Source organism: Cetorhinus maximus, chromosome 11 (assembly GCF_964194155.1).
Source record: "Cetorhinus maximus chromosome 11, sCetMax3.hap1.1, whole genome shotgun sequence".
Lineage (NCBI taxonomy): Eukaryota > Metazoa > Chordata > Chondrichthyes > Lamniformes > Cetorhinidae > Cetorhinus > Cetorhinus maximus.
In genome coordinates this window covers 26,152,819-26,173,827 of record NC_135889.1, presented here as the reverse complement: position 1 = coordinate 26,173,827, position 21,009 = coordinate 26,152,819, and the positions used below count along the sequence as shown (strand labels likewise).

Below are 21,009 nucleotides of genomic sequence, written 5' to 3'. Positions count from 1 at the left end.
GCAGGTCAAGGGTGATAGATGGAGGGTTGAGGATGATGGTTGGCAGGTTGAGGAAGACTGAGGGAAGATGCAGGATGATGGCTTGAAGCTCCAGGTATTCTAGTGTTGCAAGTGGGAAGAGGGTGGCAGTAGTTCAAGTTCAAAATCCTTGTCTTAGGAGGCATAATGATGCTGCTGACTTGCAGGCAGTAAATGCCTGTCTGGATGCTATTTAAATATGGCACCCGGAACTTCGACCACTGAGGTAATGGAGGGATCAGCAACTTCCTGCCTGCCCTGTTGCACAATTGGCCTAGACTGTGCATAGCTAATTGGCTAGCCACCACATGATTTCATGTCCAAGGGGAAGTCTTGCTCACTTCTGGGCCGCTGTACGGACACTGGCCACTACAACAAGATTCTACCTAAGAACTTGGATCATACAGTTAGCAATGACTTAAGTGGGTACTTTCAGAATATCTACAATACCAAGTATCAGTCAATGCCAACTCCAGCAAGAGAGAATCTAACCATCACCCATTGACATTCAATGGCATTATCAATGTTGAATTCCCCCCACCCCCCATCAACATCCTTAGGGTTACCATTGACCAGGAACTTAACTAAACTCACCATATGTGATGAACCTTGTGCCTTGGGAAAAAGCCTGAATTTTCTTTTTGTGAAGGTCCCTTTAAATCTAAGCTGAAACTAAGTTGGCTTCTGGAAGAAGTTAAAGGGATTTCTGACAATTGTCATTGAGAAGTGCTCAAATGATCTAGAGTTAGCAAAAGCAAATAGACAAGTAGCTGAGTGTCGGCTTGCAGGTGGGATTATAGGCAGAAATCAAATACGCTATTAAGGAAAATCTCTGGACAGCTGAAGAAGCAAAACTCTGTGGAGGGCAATTTTACCAGAGCCAAATAAATTGTTTAACAAGGTATATTCAAGCATTCAGAAAAATGGAGTCTCTGGAAATATGTGCTGTCAGTACTGAGGTGATCGGAGGAAGAGAAGTTTTTTGAAGTGAGAATAATCTGCTGGTGATAGTTGTATACAGAAAACTTGGTCAGTGTGGAGTGGTTGGTGAAAGCTCTTTCTAGATTCATCCCGTGTTGGTGAGCAGTAGTGAAACTTTGTCGACAACCTGGAAGAAACTATTGGACTGACCTTGATGCACATATGTGAAAGAAACATGACATAGGCCAGAATTTTCCGCCCCCTTTGGCACTGGGCATCATGGCAAGCGAGAACAGACAATATGGAGAGGCCAAATATCAATTTTAGGCCGTTGTGAAGCCAGATTGATGGGCCGACTTTCCCGCCGCCCAACGTCAGGAACATAATTTCAATGCATTTGCATCTCATCATCTTGGCCAGCCCGCTTGAATCATCCACCCATGCTGGATCATCCAGGCAATCGCACTGACATAAAAGCAAAAACTGCGGATGCTGGAAACCTGAAACAAAAACAAAAATACCTGGAAAAACTCAGCAGGTCTGACAGCATCTGCCGAGAGGAATACAGTTAACGTTTCAAGTCCATATGACTCTTCATCAGAACTAAAAAATATAGAAATGAGGTGGAATATAAGCTGGTTGAAGCGGGGTGGGACAGGTAGAGCTGGATAGAGGGCCAGTGATAGGTGGAGGCAAAGAAGAGATTGCCAAAGATGTCATAGACAAAAGGACAAAGGGGTGTTGACAGTGGTGATATTAGCTGAGGAATGTGCTATGGTGACATTAAGAAAGGAGGACGAGCAAGTGACAGATAGCCCTAGTGGGGGTGGGGTGGGGGAGGGGATTGAAATAGGCTAAAAGGTAGAGATAAAACAATGGATAGAAATACATTTAAAAATAATGGAAATAGATGGGAAAAGAAAATTATGTATTAAAAAAAATATATATATATAAATGATAAATTACTGGAAAAGGGGGGATCAGAAAGGGGGTGGGGATGAAGGAGAGAGTTCATGATCTAAAGTTGCTGAACTCAATATTAAGTCCGGAAGGCTGTAAAGTGCCTAGTCGGAAGATGAGGTGCTGTTCCTCCAGCTTGCGTTGAGCTTCACTGGAACATTACAGCAGGCCAAGGACGGACATGTGGGCATGAAAGCAGAGTGGTGTGTTGAAATGGCAAGCGACAGAGAGGTCTGGGTCGTGCTTACGGACAGACCACATTGACATGTTTCACAACAGCATTTAAAAGGCATGCACCTGGTGAGCTGAACTTCAAGGGGAACTTGGAGGTGAGTTGCTCAGTGCTCGCGAGGGTCACCTGTTCGACTTCAAGGAAGTACATTCAGGTGAGGGCACAGGCAAGTAGCTTTTTCCCAGCTGGCTGACAGGGCGATGCTGGGGCAAGGGCTGGACTGTGGTTGATGCGAGGCTTGGGGGTGGGGGCGGGCAAGGTAGTGCACATGCAGGGAGGGGAGAGAAGCGGCCACGTATTAGGGAAACCTTGTATTAAGTGATCATTCTTCTACTGTTGAGACAGTTCAGGTGCTGGTACTTTGACATGCCTGGAGTCAGGCCTCTAGCTTATCTGCCCACTCAAGCAATGCAGAGGTGTGAATGTGCCACCAAATGCTCCTAAACTTTTCACCCATCAGATGCAGGCTGCAAATTAATGGGGCAGAGGTGGATAGAGTTATGGGCAGCCATGCAGCACACTAAACTCTGGCCATCCAAGTAGTGACCAGCACTCTGCGGCATGTGTTAAGGGGCCTTCAGACTTAACCAAGAGAGTTTATTAGTACACCGATAATAACCCACGCATCTCTCATTATGCAGGAGGAGTACATCAGGAGCATGGAACCTGGTGACCTAGTATATGCCTCATGGCTTACAGAGAGTGGAGATAAAAGAGAAGAGAGAGACGGAGGCACCTGGCTGGGCAGAAGGATCAGCAGCACCCTAAAGAAGAACAGGTGGCTGGGGCTCCTGCACATGCTGCTGAAGTGCCCTAGCAACCGTTGCGGGTTGGTGCCTAGCTAGACCCAGGGTCTATATATGGCGCTTGTCATTCCTGCAGATGACTGAGAACCAGTGTCACTAAAGACTGCACATGTCCAGGGAACTGGTCGGTCACATATGCCACGTGCTGCAGGATTTGTTGCCACGGGGACTTAGAGGGCACGCACTGCCAGTGGCTGTGAAAGTGGCCACAGCGCTCAATTTTTGTGCCAGGAACTTGTGGAATATCACAAGCCTCCAAACACATACGAACAAGGAGCGGGAGTAGGCCATTTGGCCTCTCGAGCCTGCTCCGCCATTCAATAAGATCATAGCTGATCTGATAAAAACCTCAAATCTGTATCCTGCCTACCCCCGATAACCTATAACCCCCTTGCTTGCCAAGAATCTACACCTTGGCCTTAAAAATATTCAAAGACTCTGCTTCCACTGCCTTTACAGGAAGAGAGTTCCAAAGACTCATGACACTCTGAGAGAAAAAATTTCACCCTTTTAAATGGGTGACCCCTTATTTTTAAACAGTGACTCCTAGTTCTGGATTCTCCCACAAGAGGAAACATCCTCGCCACATCCACCCAGTCAAGACCCCTCAGTATCTCATATATCTCAATCTAGTTGCCTCTTATTCTTCTAAACTCCAGCCAATACAAACCTAGCCTGTCCAGCCCTTCCTCTCCAACTCCAGGTATTAGTACGGTAAATCTTCTCTGAACTGCTTCCAACGCATTTACCTCCTTCCTTAAATAAAATGACCAATACTGTACACAGTACTCCAGATGCGGTCTCTGTATAGCCGAAGCATAACCTCCCTACTTTTGTATCCAATTTCCCTCGCAATAAATGAAATCGCGGCCAGGTGCCGATCACGGTCGGGGGTCCGTTTCCCGACCGCTCCCGGGCCTGCCAATCGCGTGTGCCTGCCAAAGGTAAAATTCAGGCCTATATCACCATTCCTTCACTACCGCTGCATCAAAAATCTTGAACTCCCTATCTGACAGCATTGTGTGTATACTTTTGTCACATGGATTGCTGTAGTTCAAGAAGGCCACTCAGCACCAGCTTCTCAAAGAATATTAGGGATAGATCACAAATGCTGCTCTTGTACATCCCGTGAATGAATAAAATATTTTAAGAAAAATCACAAGGAGCTTCTTATATCTGCTGACTGCCTTGGGCAGACAAACAAATAAAACTTGGGAAAGGTAGATCTATCCCTAGGAGTTGAGATTTTTCCCATTTAGGTCGAGGTAGTAGGTCTGCCAGCCACTGCCCTAACAGACCAGCATTGGGGAGTTTGTTAATGCTCTCCGCTTGGAGCTTGTGAGCCCTTAGTTGATTAAATTTCAGTACTCCCACACATATTTGAGAATCCCTAAGCCTTGGCATTGCAACTTATAACTAAACTTTAGAAGTTAGAGATAGGTGATGAGTGACATATGCCACCATATGGAAAAGGTATGCAATTTATATCAAGCAAACAGGCATAAATGTCCCAATAGCTTTGTTTGGAGACCCTTAATTATCGTGATAGCTTTCTGCATGTGTTAGATACCCAACTGACCAAAAAAGAACTTGGAAAAAAATCTTTTAAAATGCATTATGCACCAGATCTGCACCAGTGAATCATGATTTGTACCCAACCACTTTACAGCGTTGAAGCCTCCAGAATTTTATAGGTCTGCATATTTGCATAAGCATTGGAGGACCCAGTGGTATAAGTCCTATGTACTGTGGGTGTTAAAAAAGAAGAATGAGGAATTGCAGATTTTGAGGTCAGCCTAAGATTAGCTATAACTAATATTTGTAAATCTAGAGTCTACAGCCCTCATTTTCAGCAACTTTTCCTTCATTGCAGTCATCAATGGAGCGACTTCAATGTAGTCTGCGTCAGGCCCTTATCTAAGAAGTGGAGTAGAGCAGTTGGCGCCACTATCTCTGTGGAAAACCAGACTGCTGTCTTGGTGGCAGTTGGGAGACATAATATACAGTAGGCAGAATCTTCCGGTCCCACCAGCAGCGGGAATCGTGGTGGGAGGGGGCACATAATATGATGGGAGGCAAAAAATCTGTTTCTTAACAGCAGGATAAACTGTTTGAATTTTGTTCTCCCAACTTTCAAGGAAGGTTAAAGGTGAGTCAAGCTTCCCAAAAACCAATGTCAGGAACTCTATTTGCATGCATTAGCATCTCATGCATGCTCATTAAAAGGCCACCTTCCTGCAATTAAGTTTACCTTCCAAATTAAGTTCCCCACCAGTGAAAATTTAGAACATTCAGTTTTATGACTCTATGTAAGTGATGTGCACCTGGCGAGCTGCACTTCTCCCACAACTTTGAGGTCAGTAGATGCTGCTTTTGCCTTCTTGGGGACTGCACATAGCTTCACTCATACTGAGTGTCGGTGGCAAAAGCTGCACTAAGGCTGGACACGGTAGGCAGGCTAAACAAGAAAAGGGGAGGAGAGGAGGGTCAGAAGGAAAGGGTTGGGGGGAGACTGTTCGGAGAGGGAGGGATAGAGTGGGGAAGGGGGGGATGTATGTACAGGGAAGCAGGGGTGGGGGAAAGAGTGTCATGGAGGGCAGGGTTGCTGCATGTTAGCATGGAGATGGTAAAGGGTGTTGGCTCTGAGAGAAGGGAAGGCATGTGGAGGTGGATTGTAAGGGGTAATGGGGGGAGGTTCAAGGGTGACAGAGGGGAGATGGTTGGTGATATTTGGTGAGTCAAGGGTGATGGTGGATGACGGGGTGGGTAGAAGATGGTGGACTGAGTCTGGAAGGTGACCCACATCATTTTTCAAATCTCACCTTGACTATGCAGTTAGCCAGTAAATGAAATCCCTCCAAGTGGGAGGAGAGTCTTTTCAGGTGGGTGGAGTTCAAGGTTGATCAAGTGGCCAACTAAAGGGCCACCCCAATAATTATGAGGCAACTGGATGTCAACCATGCTCAGTTCTCTATGGAGAAGCCCACACGGCAGCAGTTTTGTTCCCGACTCATGGGTCTCACGACATCTTGATCCCAGCAAGTGTGGAGCTGCAGTTTATTGTGTGTGATTTGCCATCTGCTGCAGTCAGGCAGGGATGAAGGGAGGGAGGGAGGTGGATGCCACCAAGGGCCACAGCTGGTGAACGGCAGCCAACTCAGTACTCCAAACCTCCATCCTCCCAGGTGAATGGTCATAGTTGACAAGGACTCATGTGTTTAGTCTTTCTATGCTGCCAAGATGATGGCCTCTCTATAGAGTCTCAAGGGTAGTGGAGGCAAGAGCAAACGTGTTGGTGGGAGTCTTCGTAAACATGGCTCTCATCACCCTGGTCAACGAGCAATGTCTCCATGTGTAGTCATGTATGAACAGGAGGAACACCCATCTCTGGTCCTCCAGGATGCCCTTCACCTGGAAGGGGTGGGGATGCCATGCCTAGACAGGGGCCAGTTGAAGGGCTTAGCACTGGCCTGCTGGCTTTAAGAGGTAAAAGATACGCTAACTAAACTTATCACTTCAATTCGTTCACTGAGGCATTGGTGATCCAAGCTGCAGGCAACCATGAGATTTGCCATGCTCCTTGTGGAGGAATAATTAGTGGGCTGAGCAGTGGAAGATAGCACGTGTTCAGCTGTCCTGCTGCCCAGCGGGAATCACTCCAACTTGCTCGCCCGCCATCGGGCTTAGTATCTTCAACACTGGCTAGCCTGCCCTTGGCAGCTGAGAACTGTTGTCTCAGGAGCTTCAGATTCTAACAACTCCCATTAGACCATCTAGCCACCTAATTTGTGGGTATGCAGATCCAGGGTCCACTGAATGGTAATGATTAGAGTTAGCACCAACTAACATAGCATGCTTATACAGTGCCTTTGATGTAATAAAAATATCCCGAGGTGCTTCTCAGGGGCATTATGAAACAAAACATGACACCCAGCTGTACTAGGTGATATTATGGCAGTTGACCAAAAGCTTGGTCAAAGAGGTAGGTTTTAAGGAGTGTGGAAAGGCAGAGATGTTTAGGGAATTAATTCCAAAGCTTAGGGCCTAGATAGTGAAGACACAAATAACCACCAATGGTGGAGCAATTACTACTAGGGCCAGAAGTTGGGGAGCACAGGGAATTCAGAAGGTTTTTTAAAAGTGTCCTAACTATTTGAAAATATCAAGAAGCAAAAAAACTTAATTTGTCACTGACCTCAAGGGGGAAGGGAAATGTCCTCAACTTATGGGCGGCATCATCCCAGATTTGCACTCAGCGCAGTAGTGGACAACGTTTTTCCTGCTGGCCGCAATGGCGTGTTTTTACACCATATTGTCCCAAGCCTGCCTCATTAATCATGGATTCCCGGAAAACACACCATTTCGATGGCAGACAGGTTCTCACCTTGCTGCTTCCTCAAGCCAGGTGTCATATTTAAAGTGCAGCTACGTGCACACCTCTCAGTTCTTCTAGCGCCAGCACTGCAATAAAGAAGACATGGCCCCAAAAGGCAAGAAGACTGGAGTCCCGCAATTCATTGACACGTCCTTCAAGCACATTTTGGACGCCATGGAGGCCCACTGTGATGTCCCCCATCCCCGCTCTGGCTGCAGGAGAGCCAGCAGCATCACCAATCCAGCTTGGGAGGCGGTGGCAGCGGTGGTCAGTGCAAAAGAGGACAGCCGCTCAATGCCACAAGAGGATGAATGAACTCAGTTCCACCAGGGTAAGTCACTCTTCTCATCACTTCCAACTCACACAATCACAAACCCATCACATTTCCACAGGGATCTCATTCATTGCCAGTTCAAGGGACATCACCATTCACTCTCTCTCACACACACCTTCATTGTCCTCATCCCGTCCATGGACCACTCACCACCCACACATGCCAGCCATATTTTTCATCTGGCCTGCCAGACGTCCTGCTTACATTCTCCCCACCTGTATTCATGCAGGACAAGCTGGCACACAACAAGAGGGAGAGGCCACAGACTGGTGGAGGAATGCCTGAGATCAAGGTCCTCACAGACTTTGGAAATAGAGTCATACAGTTGGCCAGCGAAGATCTGGACCATTCCTGTGCTAACGGTGAGGTTGGCGTTGTTCTACCAAGTGAGGATCCAGCACTGCAACATCCATCAGACTGTGAGTGTGAGTCACCCCCCCTGTTCTGCAGCCCCCTGCCATGCACTAATTATCTCTCCTTGCTTTCGCGGCACGCCTAGGAGACAGCTGACGGATTCCATGGCTCAGGGCCTTCAATCAAGCCCCGACGAAACTTCTGAAGAGGAATCTGAAGGTACCTTCATTGAAGACCCGTCACAGTGCTCATCCGCACCCTCCACCAGCGCAGAGACACATACCTCAGTGGGACCTAACTTTAGAATAGCCTTGGGATCAAAATCTGGTGAGCACATCGCACTGTCTGATCCACGGCAGGCAGTGGAAGGGACTTCCCAGGTTTCCAGCACTTAGAAGACTACTGGAGACTAGAAATCTGCTGAGTCCAAGTCAGATGACGAGCCTGTGGACTCGATCATACCTCAGTTGCTAGAGCTGCGAAGGCAAGCCTGGGAACATTAGGAAGGGATGTCCTCTGAAACCCTCAGACTGCAAGGCACAATGGAAAAGTCCATCTGCCTTCAGGCTGAGGTGATAGCGCCAGGTGGCAGCTGCTAAGGAGACCTTGGTCCAGGACATCAGTCCTGCGCTGCTGTGCGGGCTGAACTCCATTGCTGACGTCATAGTTGGCCTCCAACAATGTGTACGCGAGAAGGGTGTGGGGCAGTTCGATCTCACTCCAACTTCCCTTCTCCTCAAGGAGTCAGCCAGGGGCCATCGGGCACTCCTGTGAGAGGAGGACCGGCAGATCGACACCCTGGCGCCACCCACCCAGGTGACTTCTGGAGTGTCCAGCCCATCTGAGATCCCTCTTCCTGTGACCCCAGCTGCTCCAGCTCCACAGGCTGAGGAGGGTGCCACTGCCACAGATCAGGACCCAGAAAGCAGGCTGGGACCCTCCAGGACACTTACCAAGGCCGTCCACCTCTGCTGTGGACATCAGGGGAGCACTAAGGCATAGTGGCAAGGCTAGGAAGGTTAAGGTGATCTAGTTCCACAGCCTGGGCATGGGTATTAATCACTTATACATAATGTTCACTATTGTAAATAGACCCCCAGGATGTCTCTCTGCCAATGGCTTCTTGTTCTGATGAGCAGTGTTCGTGTCACTCAGATGTGAAATCTTGGTTCCTGCACAAGATAAAGGCAGTTGTCTCAGTCTAGAGCCTCTTCACTGTGCTTTGTGCAGCCTTCAGACCAAAGTAATGGTCTGACCTCACAGTCACTGAACACATTAGTGATGCCTGCACCTCAATGGTGCTTTTTATTGCTGCCAGAGTGTCTTGGGCAGGGATCACAAAGTTCCATCATTATATCTGTGTGCTCTCAGCACCTTTAAGGTGGGGCTGGCCCCCATCATGTCAGCATCTGTGACCAGTGACAGGTCAGGTGCTGAAGGCTGACAAAGGATCAGGGTGCATTTAAAGTTTCACAGCTGCAACTTCATGTTATGGCTCTGATCACAAAGTGCAAGCGAGCTTCCCTGGCCGTGGGAAGTCAGACATTTACAGAGGCTATGTGAAGGCCTATGGAGTGTCCTCACTGCATGTTGTCATTCTCCCCCTGGAATCGAGCAACTATTCGGGCCTCCGCCGCATCTCTATGACAGGAGCCTTATCACCGAGAGTATGTGCGCTGCCATCAACCAGACTGGAGTCAAACGTTCACAGATGCAATGTGAAGATCTATGGTGTCTCCTCACTGCATGTTGTCATCATCCTCCACAAATCTAGCAGCTGTGAGGGCCTCCACGAACGTGCCTGCCTCGCCTGGCCAGTGCGATGGCCTCATCGCCTTCATCACCTTCATCGTCACCTTCAAGGACCTCCTAACCCTTAAACCAGTCAACGTCCTCCTCATCAGAGGGGACATGCTGCTCCTTCATCTCCTCTCCACATTGCAGTGCCAGGTTGTGAAGAGCGCTGCAGGCAACCATGATGCGTGACACACTCTGTGGACTATATTGCAGGGTCCACCAGACCAGTCCAGGCACTGGAACCTCTTCCAGCATCCCGATAGTTTGTTCCACCAAGGTGTGCGTTGCAGCATGAGCCTCATTATACCTTCGCTTGGCTGCAGTCTGAGGCCGCCGCACAGGTCTCATCGGGTACCACCTCTGCGGGTAACCCTTGCCCCTGAGGACCCAACCCTGCAGCCTCTGTTGAACCTGGAAAATGTCAGGGATCTGAGACCTGCTAAGGATATAGGAGTTGTGGACACTCCCTGGGAACTGTGCGCAGACCTGCAGGCTGTATTTGTGGTGGTCGCACACCAGCTGAACATTCAGTGAGTAGAAGCCCTTGCAGTTCACATAGTTGACCACTTGTTGCCACGGAGATTTGAGTGCCATGTGAGTGCAGTTGATGGCGCCTGTGGGAAACCTGAGATCTGAGAAAATCCCAGCTCTCCTGCATCTTGGCTTTCCTGGTCCCGGGCAAAATGCACAAAGTTGTGTGTCTTGTAAAGATGGATGCATTTTTGGGTGGAGGCTTGCGATATCCCACAAAGGTCACCAAATCCTGCAGCAGCTGGCAGATGTGACCAACCAGTTCCCTGAACATGCGCAGTCTTCGGTGACAATGGTTCTCGGTCATCTGCATCAATGAAAGGCAACATCTATAGATCCTGGGTCTAGCTAGGTACCGAACAGCAACTGCTCGCTGTTCAGCGACACGTGTGGGCACCCCAGCCACCCCTTCTTCCTGGGAGTGCTGCTCCTCCCTCTGCCCAGCCAGGCGCCTCTGTCGCTCTCTTCTCCTTCGTCTCTGCTCTCTGTACGCCACGAGGCATACAACTAGGTCACCAGGCTCCATGCTCCTGATGTACTCCTCCTGCAGGATGAAAGAGAGAGATGCATGGGTTAGCTTGGGTGTTCTAAGAACCGCTTTTGGTTAAGTCTTAGGGCCCCTTAACATGTGCCGGAGACTGCTGGCCACCACTTGGATGGCCAGAATTTAATGCGCTGCATGGCTGCCTGAAACCCCACCCATTTCCGTCCCACTCCACCTGAACAATTGACAGCAGCTTTATCCACTGGACTGCAGCTGTACTCTCAGCTCAGGTGCAGGCATTCCCCTAACCCACACTGCAAGATTGTTACCTTGAAACATGGGGGAGACATGTCCAAACTGGGATGATAACATTGCGAGGGGCTATGAGCACCTCCATCAGTGACTGCTCCATAGCCAGCTTTAGCAAGGAGATTGTACAACATGCCCAGCTGCTCTGCAGTCCACTTTCCATGAGCGAAACTTTGTATAATGTGACCATTCCTCTGCAGCTGAGACAGTTGAGAAGCAGCCACATTGACAATGCTTGGGGTCAGGCCTCTAGTTTATCTGCCCACTCAAGCAACACAGAGACATGAAAGTGCCACCAAATGCTCACCCCTCGGGCACAGACGCTCATTCCTCTGCGGAGGAATGATTACTTTATGGTCACGGTTTCCCTAATACGTGCTTGCTTCCTTCCCTGCCATCCTGCACGTGCTTGTGCACTACCGTCAAACACAGCCCTTGCCCCACTCCAAAACTCATCTCAATCGCAGTGCAGCCCTGGAACATCTACTCTGGGCTGGAGAGGAAGTGGGAGGGGGAGGATCCAGTGGTTGTGCTCTACTGACATACCGATGACATTAGGAGAGGAAAGAGGTTCTGCTGAGTGAGTATGAGCAGCTAGGGGCAAAATTAAAAAGCAGAACCTCGAAGATAATAATGTGTGGATTACTACCTGAGCCATGTGCAAATTGGCATAAGGTAAATCAGATTAGAGAGCTAAATGCATAACTCAAATATTGGTGTGGGAGAAATGGGTTTCAATTCATGGGACACTGGCACCAGTGCTGGGGAAAGTGGGAACTGTACCGTTAGGATGGTCTTCACCTGAACCATGCCGGGACGAGTGTCATCTTGGGTGTAACTTGGGTGGTAGAGAGGGCCTTAAATTAAATAGTGGGGGCAAGGAATCAAGTTTTGGAAATGTGATAAATGAAATAGAGAAGACAAGGCAAAAGAGCAAGATGATCAGAGTCTGGCAGAAAAGGACAGAGTGTACAAACCTAAGATTGCACCAGCAGATAAGGCTAGAGGTTACAAAAATGTAAAAAGACAGAACTAAAAGCTCTGCATCTGAATGCATGTAGCATTTGTAACAAAACAGATGAATTGACAGCACAAATAGAAGTAACTATGTATGATCTGATAACCATTACAGAGATATGACTGCAGGATGACAATAACTGGAAGCTGAATATTCAAGGGCATATGACATTTAGGAAGGACAGGAAGCTAGGTAAAGGTGGGGGTGTTAATTAAGGATGACATTGATGCATTAGGGAGACATGGCCTTAGTTCTGGAGATTAAGATGTAGAATCAGTTTCTAGAGATGAGAAATGACAAAGGTAACAAGCCACTTGTGGGAGTGGTTTATAGGCCCTGTAACAGTACCCACACTGTGGGACAAGGTGTATAGGAAGAAATAATGGAGCCATAGAACCATAGAACACTACAGCACAGAAAACAGGCCACTCGGCCCTTCTAGTCTGTGCCAAAATATTATTCCACTAATCCCATTGACCTGCACCTAGTCCATAACCCTCCAGACCTCTCCCATCCATGTATCTATCCAATTTATTCTTAAAACTTAAGAGTGAGCCCGCATTTACCACATCAGATGGTAGCTCGTTCCACACTCTCACCACTCTCTGAGTGAAGAAGTTCCCCCTAATGTTCCCCCTAAACCTTTCCCCTTTCACCCTAAAGCCATGTCCTCTCGTGTTTATCTCTCCTAATCTAAGTGGAAAGAGCCTACTCGCATTTACTCTGTCTATACCCCTCATAATTTTGTAAACTTCTATCAAATCTCTCCTCATTCTTCTACGCTCCAAGGAATAAAGTCCTAAGCTGTTTAATCTTTCTCTGTAACTCAACTCCTTAAGACCCGGCAACATCCTAGTAAATCTTCTCTGCACACTCTCAATCTTACTGATATCCTTCCTGTAGTTAGGCGACCAGAACTGCACACAATACTCCAGAGTTGGCCTCACCAATGTCTTATACAACCTCACCATAACATCCCAACTCCTATACTCAATACTTTGATTTATGAAGGCCAGTATGCCAAAAGCTTTCTTTACAACCCTGTCTACCTGTGACGCCACTTTCAAGGAATTATGTATCTGAACTCCCAGATCCCTTTGTTCCTCCGCACTCCTCAGTGCCCTACCATTTACTGTGTATGTCCTACCTTGGTTTGACCTTCCAAAATGCAACACCTCACACTTTTCCGCATTAAATTCCATCTGCCATTTTCTGGCCCATTTTCCCAGTTGGTCCAGATCCCTCTGCAAGCTTTGAAAGCCTTCCTCGCTGTCCACAACGCGGGGAATCTTAGTGTCATCAGCAAACTTGCTGATCCAATTCAGCACATTATCATCCAAATCATTGATATAGACAACAAACAACAATGAGCCTTGTGAGAATGGTGCGGCGATAATCATGGGTGATTTTAAACTACAAATAGATTGGACAAATCAGATTGGTAAAAGTAACCCGAATGATGAGTTCATAGGGTGTTTTCAGGATAGTTTCTTAGTGCAGCACCTTTTAGCACCAGCCAGAGAGCAGGCTATACTAGATCTGAGTGAAGGCACCCAAAGGTAGCAGTGATCATAATATGATTGAATTTCACTTTCAGCTTGAGGGAGAGAGGAGTGGAACTAAGACTACTGTTCTAAACTTAAATAAGGGCAATTATGAGGGCATGAAAACAAAGCTGGCAAAAATGAACTGGGAAATTAGGTTAAGGGATAGGTTAGTAAGAGTTGCAGTGGCAGACACTTAAGGAGATATTTCAGAATGCTCATAAAAGATACATTCCAGTGAGAAAGAAAGACTCCAAGGGAAGGACACACCATTTGTGGATAACTAAAGAAAAAGCATATAATTCTGCAAAGATCAGTAGCAGGTCAGAAAATTGGACAGAATACAAAGAACAGCAAGGAATAACTAATAGATTAATAAGGAAGGAGAAATTAGAGTACAAGAGAAAGCTAGCTAGAAATATAAAAACAGATAGTAAGAGTAAAAAGTAAATAAAGTGAATGTTGGTCCTGTAGAGAGTGAGAATGGGGAATTAATAATAGAGAATAAAGAAATGGCAGATGAATTGAACATATATTTTGCATTTGTCTTCACTGTAGAGAATACAGTTAACATCCCAGAAACATCAGGAGGCGAAAGGGAGGGAGGAATTAAAAGAATTACAATCATCAAGGAAAGGGTATTGAAAAAAGTATTAGAATTAAAAGCTGACAAGTTCACAGTCCTGATGGACTTCATCCTAGGGCCTTAAAAGAAGTGGCTGCTGAAATAGTAGGTGGATTGGTTTTAATTTTCCAAAATTCCCTAGATGCTGGAAAGGTCACATCAAATTGGAAAATAGTAAATGTGACTCCTATTTTCAAGGAAGGAAGGAGACAGACAACAGGAAACTACAGGCCAGTCTGTTGTAGGGAAATTGCTGGAATCTTTTATTAAGGAGGCTATGGTGGGGAACTTAGAAAATCTCAATGCAATCAAGCAGAGTCAGCATGGTTTTGTGAAAGAGAAGCCATGTTTACTAATTTATGGGAGTTCTTTGAGGAAGTAACAAGCAACGTGGATAAAGGGAAAGCTGTGGATGTGCTGTACTTAGATTTCCAGAAGGCATTTGTCAAAGTCTCACATCAAAGGTTACTACACAAAACAAGAGCTTATGGCATAGGGGGTAACATATTAGCATGGATAGAGGATTGGTTAGCTAACAGGAAGAAAGACTAGGGATAAATAGGTCTTTTGTGGATTGGCAAGATGTGACGAATGGCGTCCCATGGGGAACAGTGCTGGGGCCTTAACTATTTACAATTTACATCAATGACTTGGATGAAGGGACCGAAGGTATGATTGCTGAATTTGCTGATGACAGAAAGATAGGTATGAAAGTAAGTTGTGAAGAGGACATAAGGAGTCTGCAAAATAGGTTAAATGAGTGGGCAAAAATATGACAGATGGAGTATAATATAGGAAAATGTGAACTTGTCCGCTTTGGCAGGAAGAATAGAAAAGCAGCATATTATCTAAATGGAGAGAGATTGCAGAACTCAGAGATGCAGTGGTTGCTGTCGAGGTTCATCCCGAGCAGTTCTGTGACACAGGACTCTGTGCTCTACGGGCTGTTCCCAGGGACACACACCGAGACAAACATCGACTGCAGCTGGAGGATCATCAACTCGGTGAAAGACGCGCTTTGGTCTGCCCGAAACTTGTTGGTCTTCCAGCACAAAGAGTTGTCCCCGACCGATTGTTGCGGACTGGCACAATCCAAAGTCCAGGACTACGTGCTGAGGGACGCACTAAAGCTTGGGGCAGCTGCCGCAAAGGCGCAATGGGGAAGGGTCGCTGTCTAAGACCTTTCTACCACAGCGCACCGAGAGACTGGGAACTGTTTAGAGCCCCTCGGGCTGTACAGATCAAAATGAAAGGCTGTAAATGATTGTAATATTGTTTGTACTGATGCACCTGGTGATACATTTTGTAAAAGTTTAACCTGGATTGTACCCTTGTAATGTTGTTTTTGAAATGGTTTTGAATGTGATTGAAGATTTTTTATGAATAAAGTATATTTTTACAAAAAAAAACTCTGAGGCACAGAGGGATCTAGGTATCCTGGTACATGAATCAGGAAAAGTTAGTATGCAAGTACAGCAAGTGATTAGGAAGGCAAATGAAATGTTGTCATTTCTTGCAAGGGGAATGGAATATAGACGTAGGGATGTACAGGGTATTGGTGAGATCACATCCAGAATATAGTGTACAGTTTTGTCTCATTTAATAAAGGATAGAAATGTGTTAGAAGCAGTTCAGAGAAGATTCGCTCGACTGATACCTGGGATCTTACAAGCTAGGCCTGTATCCATTGGAATTTAGAAGATTACGAGGTGGTCTTATTGAAACGTATCAGATCCTGAGGGGACTTGACAGGGTGGATACTGAACAGATGTTTCCCCTTGTGGGAGAGACTAGAACCGGGGACACAGTTTAAAAATAGCAGGTCTCCCATTTAAGATGGAGATGAGAATTTTTATTTACCTCAGAGGGTGGTGAATCTTTGGAACTCCCTTACCCAGAGGTTGGTTAATGAATATATTTAAAGCAAAGGTAGATAGATCCTTGACTTACAAAGGAGTCAAAGGTTCTTATGGGTAGGCAGAATCTGGAGTTGAGGCCATATTCAGATCAGCCGTGACCTCATAGAATGGCAGAGCAGGCTAGAGGGGTCAAATGGCCTACTGTTGCTCCTAATTTGTACATTCACATGTTGATCCAAGTGCAGATGTTATATTTTGATAATAAACGTTGCTAAATTCTAGAGAAATCCAATTTGTAATAGTGCATTATTTCACTATCAAAGGCAGTCTATTGCAACTCTTTTGTTGCTTCCTTTCTTAGTAACATGATCAAATTAAATTATATGGATTTTGATGTTCAAGGTGATGAATGCCTGTTTGGAGCACTTATCCTTTTTGTTGTCTCACAATTTTTTCAGGCAAGAGGTATTCCAAAACATAGTATAAATTAGATATAAGGAAAATTTCCTCTGCAAGGTCCTATCAAACAGACCCATATCATTGCTTATTTGCAAAGTACAGCTACCTGTACAATACAGCAAATACACAGCCAGTTAGGATATATTGTGGGCAAAATGGAGATCAGAACTGTTTCAATTATGTCCAATCAAGTATATCTCAGAACATAGCTCTCTCTCTCATGCTTCCTTCAAGGAATATAACATGTTAGCTACAGAGTCAAGTTCCTTCTGTCTGCCTAAGAGTGTTCCTTAACCCTGATATCTCAAGGGCAGGATCTTCTCCCCGTCGTGGAGCGGGGTCCTGCAGGAGCAGGACCGAGTGGGCGGGTTCCCGATCGGCGCCCCCAATTGGGGGCACACCACCATTTTACGTGGGCAGGTCAATTAAGGCCCGCCCAGCATGACATCCGCCAGGAAGTGCTATGCGCTCCCTGTGCGGGCGGGGTGGGGGGTGGATTCCCTGACTCAGGAGTGTGCTCTTTTGCACATGCGCGCGAAAGAGCGCACAGATCTCCCTGAGGGAGATGCCACAGAGAGATCGGCTCAGGTTTGAAAATTTCAAAAAAGAAGGGGAAAAAAATTACTGACATGTCCCCTCATGCCACTGCCACCTGAGCTGGGACATGTCAATTTCTTTTATTTAAACATTTTATAAAAAGTTTAATACTCTCATGAAACCTCATCCCGCCCATGGATGAGGTTTCATGTTTTTTCAGAAGTCCGCCTGGGCTCTTGGCCTGCCCACCAACCTTAAGGTTGGACGGGCAGGTCCATTAATCATGTAATTACTTTTTTAATAGCCTTAATAGGCCTTTGACAGTTTGGCAGATGCGCAGCTGATTCGCTTGCGCGCCCACCGAACTGAAAATCTAAATGACACGGGGTGACATCGGGATGCACGCCCAACATCACCCTGCATCATTTTACGTGTCAGTGAGCGGGCCCCGCCCCCCCACTTGCTGACCAGAAGATTCTGCCACTAAGAGTATTTTGTGTCGCACAGTAGAATTTCCATTTCACGAAATTTATAACCCCCACCACTGACCCCACCTGTCAAATAAGATTATTAACTTTTGAAGAACCATAAGCAATTTTGTGCTGTTGATCTATGCTCACCAGAAACTGGATTGAGACCATGCAAAATAATTCAATTTAGAAGCCTTATAGAGGGAGACGGATTTTTATCCCATCAGTCTGAACTAAACTTGAACCCGGGTATAAATATGCTACCACACCCGATCACTGAATCCTCAAATGAGAACTTAAAAGGAGAGTGATACCTTCATAAAAATATCAAAATGATTCAAGTAACTTGATTGATTTATTATGATTAATTACCTGTCGTTTCCTACACAGGCGAGTACAACTACCTGGGAACCACACTGCGGCAAACTGATATCGAACCAATGCCTTCTCTCTTAGATGTGAGGCAGCTGATTGCACTCTATGGGATTCTGCCTTTGGGTAAGAGGCCTGGAAATGAGAATTAAGGCTTTGGGACAATGTGCTCCATTCTTAAATGGAGAAGACTTCAATGTTTGTAAAGAAAAAAAGACTTGCATTTATACAGCGCCTTTCATGATCACTGGTCATCTCAAAGTGCTTTACAGCCAATGAAGTACATTTTGAAGTGTAGACACTGTTGTAATGTATGAAACACCGCGACCAATTCGCACACAGTAGCTCCCACAAACAACAATGTGATAATGACCAGGTAATCTGGTTTTTTGCTAATGTTCAATGAGTAAATATTGGCCAGGACGTGCAGCATAACTCCCCTGCTCTAACTTTTGTTATGACCAGGTGAGAAGGGGTGAACTGGTTCCCCTCTTTTTGACCTCCTCAGTCGGTCACAATTAATGTTTGGGTTTCTTTTTTACAAGGATATGCCTTTCCCAAGTAAAATGTATTTAACTATCTAAGCTGTGAGCAATAAGGAGCCAATCATGCAAGGTTTTCTTGAGTCAAAGAAAGAGCAAATTTAGTAACCGCTAAACTCCCAAAAAAGTAATAAAAACATGACATCAGGCATTCATCCTCATACAGTCATTAGGGCCCACACACACACGCGCACACACACACGTAACAGAAATAGGAAGAGTTAGAGTCCAATTAAAAAAATATAAAAGAATATATCGTTAACTGTCCTTTGTACTTGAAGCATAGATTCTCAATGTTGCAGCCTGTTTAGGTTAGCTGGTTTCTTGGATGCGGTCAGATGTAGAAAATGTTGCAATTATTATGAGATCTTGGTTTGCTGGTAGCTTTCAGCGGGAGTTGACTTTTTGAACCACGCGACATGCTTATTCCAAAAGGGAGAGAGAGGGAGAGCCCTCAACTTGCTACCTCTGCTGAAGACTTTCTTGACACCACCTGTGTCACTTACAATCCCTTTCATGGCTGGCCGTCTTGCCTTGAAATATTTCAACCAACATGTATTTCCAAGGGGTTTTGGGTGGGTCTGTGGCAGCCATTGCTTCAATATCCAGTACTTTGCATTTTTGATGTCTCCTCCTCAGGCAGTTATGAGTTTTGATGGGTGTCTGAACGATAGGAAATGTCTCTCTCTCAACACTCCCCTGAGGTTGGTTTGTTTGCTTCTCACCTCCACCTTGGAATGTTGCCTTGCATTTTTAAGCAGTTTGCTCTGTCTCAGTTCAAATTGCAAAACTTCCAGTCAGTTGAAGGTTGAAAAATCATAGTTTCAAAAATAAAGGGGCATAGCTTTGCGACACTCAAAATAGCTCCACAGGATCTTTTGTGTCCATCTGAAAGGACCTTGGTTAAGGTCTCATCCAAAGTACGGCACTCTAGCAGTATTGCACTAGAATGCCAGCCTTGATTTTTGTGCTCATATATTGGAGTGGGACCTAAATCCAAAACCTTCTGACTCAGAGGCAATTGAGCCACTGTGGTCAGAGACCTTTTCAAGGAACAAGAAGAATAATGGGCTGAATTTATAGGTGGTGGAGGAGGGCATATTGTTCGACCCCCACCACAGCCTAGAAGGAAATTTGGTGCAGCACCAACCTATGCTCAACAAGGCCCCATAGTAATATCACACTGTGGGTGGCCTTAAGCATGTGAGGTTCGGACTTCCGCCCCTAGTGAGGGGAAGTCCTACACTCAAGAGCTGTGGCCAATCTGATTGACCGCAGCTCTGGCAGTCCCAACAACGCCAGAATTCAGTAATGAGCACTGTTGGGACTGCACGGAGGCCCACGAAGAAGAGCAATGGATCCCAGAGGACCAAAACTAAGGTAACCCTTTGGATTTTAGGATGGGAAGGGATTAGGGAGCCTGGCGGAAGAAGGGGATCATGTGAAGAGGGTGGAGGGGCAGATTTTGAAGGCCAGGTAAGGAGGAAAGGGGGCTAAAGGTGGATGCCCTTGATGCGCACAGGGTATCCCACCCCCACCCCCACCAAAAGGATGCACTTCCTCCTATCTTTCGACAAAGTTGTTTATGACCTTCTGAATCTCAATTGCCTGTCTGCTTGCATCAACTGTTTTATGGCGTAGGCAGTGTATTATTCAGGTCAATTGGCTTGTTAACAAGCTCAATTTCCCATTAATTATTTTTTCAAAATGTCTGGCAGGCTGTTGATTTCAGCGCTCACCGACCCACCATATTATGAGGTCATGGTTGGGCGGGCAGGTGGTGGGCTAGCCACCCATCATAATTTACATGCACCCTGCCTCGCCATAAAATCCAGCCCAAAAAGTCATAGAGTCATCACGGCACAGCAGGAATTATTTTGTCCATCGTGTCTGAGAAGGAAGTCCCGCAGACACTAGCCCCCTCCAATGGGTTCGATGTCATCCATACTTGTGAGGACAAGGAGAAAGACTGCAGGGAGGAGAGCCACAATGCAGACCAAGGCACCGTGGTTTGGCTGCACTCCAGTTGGAGGAGTTGGTTGGAGGGGGGGGCGGGGGTGGAAATGGGGGTGATGAAGAGATCTTTGAATAGCAGATTAGAACTATGGCAGTAACAGGTGACACTGAGATCAGGGGGATAGGTAGCATCCTCTGGAGCAAAGAATGAGAGTTCCAAAGTGCATTTTGCCGACCCGATGCCAGGGTAAGGGATACCTCACAATGGCTGGAGATGTACTTGGAAGGAGAAGGGGTAAATCTGGTTGTCATGGTCAATATTGACATTGGTAGGAACAGGGAGGAGGTCCTGTTTAAAGGGTTAGACTGTAAATTAAAAACCAGGACCTCAAAGGTAGTAATCACCTTGCTTATTGCCTGAGCCATGTGCAAACTGGCATTAGAACAAACAGATCAGGACAATTTAACACGTGGCTAAAGGACTGATGTTGAAAAGGAGTTCATTT

General features: G+C 46.3%; 1 protein-coding gene across 1 annotated transcript in view; it reads left to right on the top strand.

The window, feature by feature from the left end:
• The window catches only part of LOC144686962 (dynein regulatory complex protein 11-like), a 378,502-nt gene that overhangs the window by 246,363 nt on the left and 111,130 nt on the right, over positions 1–21,009 (top strand). Inside the window, exon 12 of the mRNA XM_078552808.1 lies at positions 18,024–18,131. Within this exon, the coding sequence (XP_078408934.1) occupies positions 18,024–18,131 (108 nt within the window). The remainder of the gene's footprint in view (positions 1–18,023; positions 18,132–21,009) is intronic.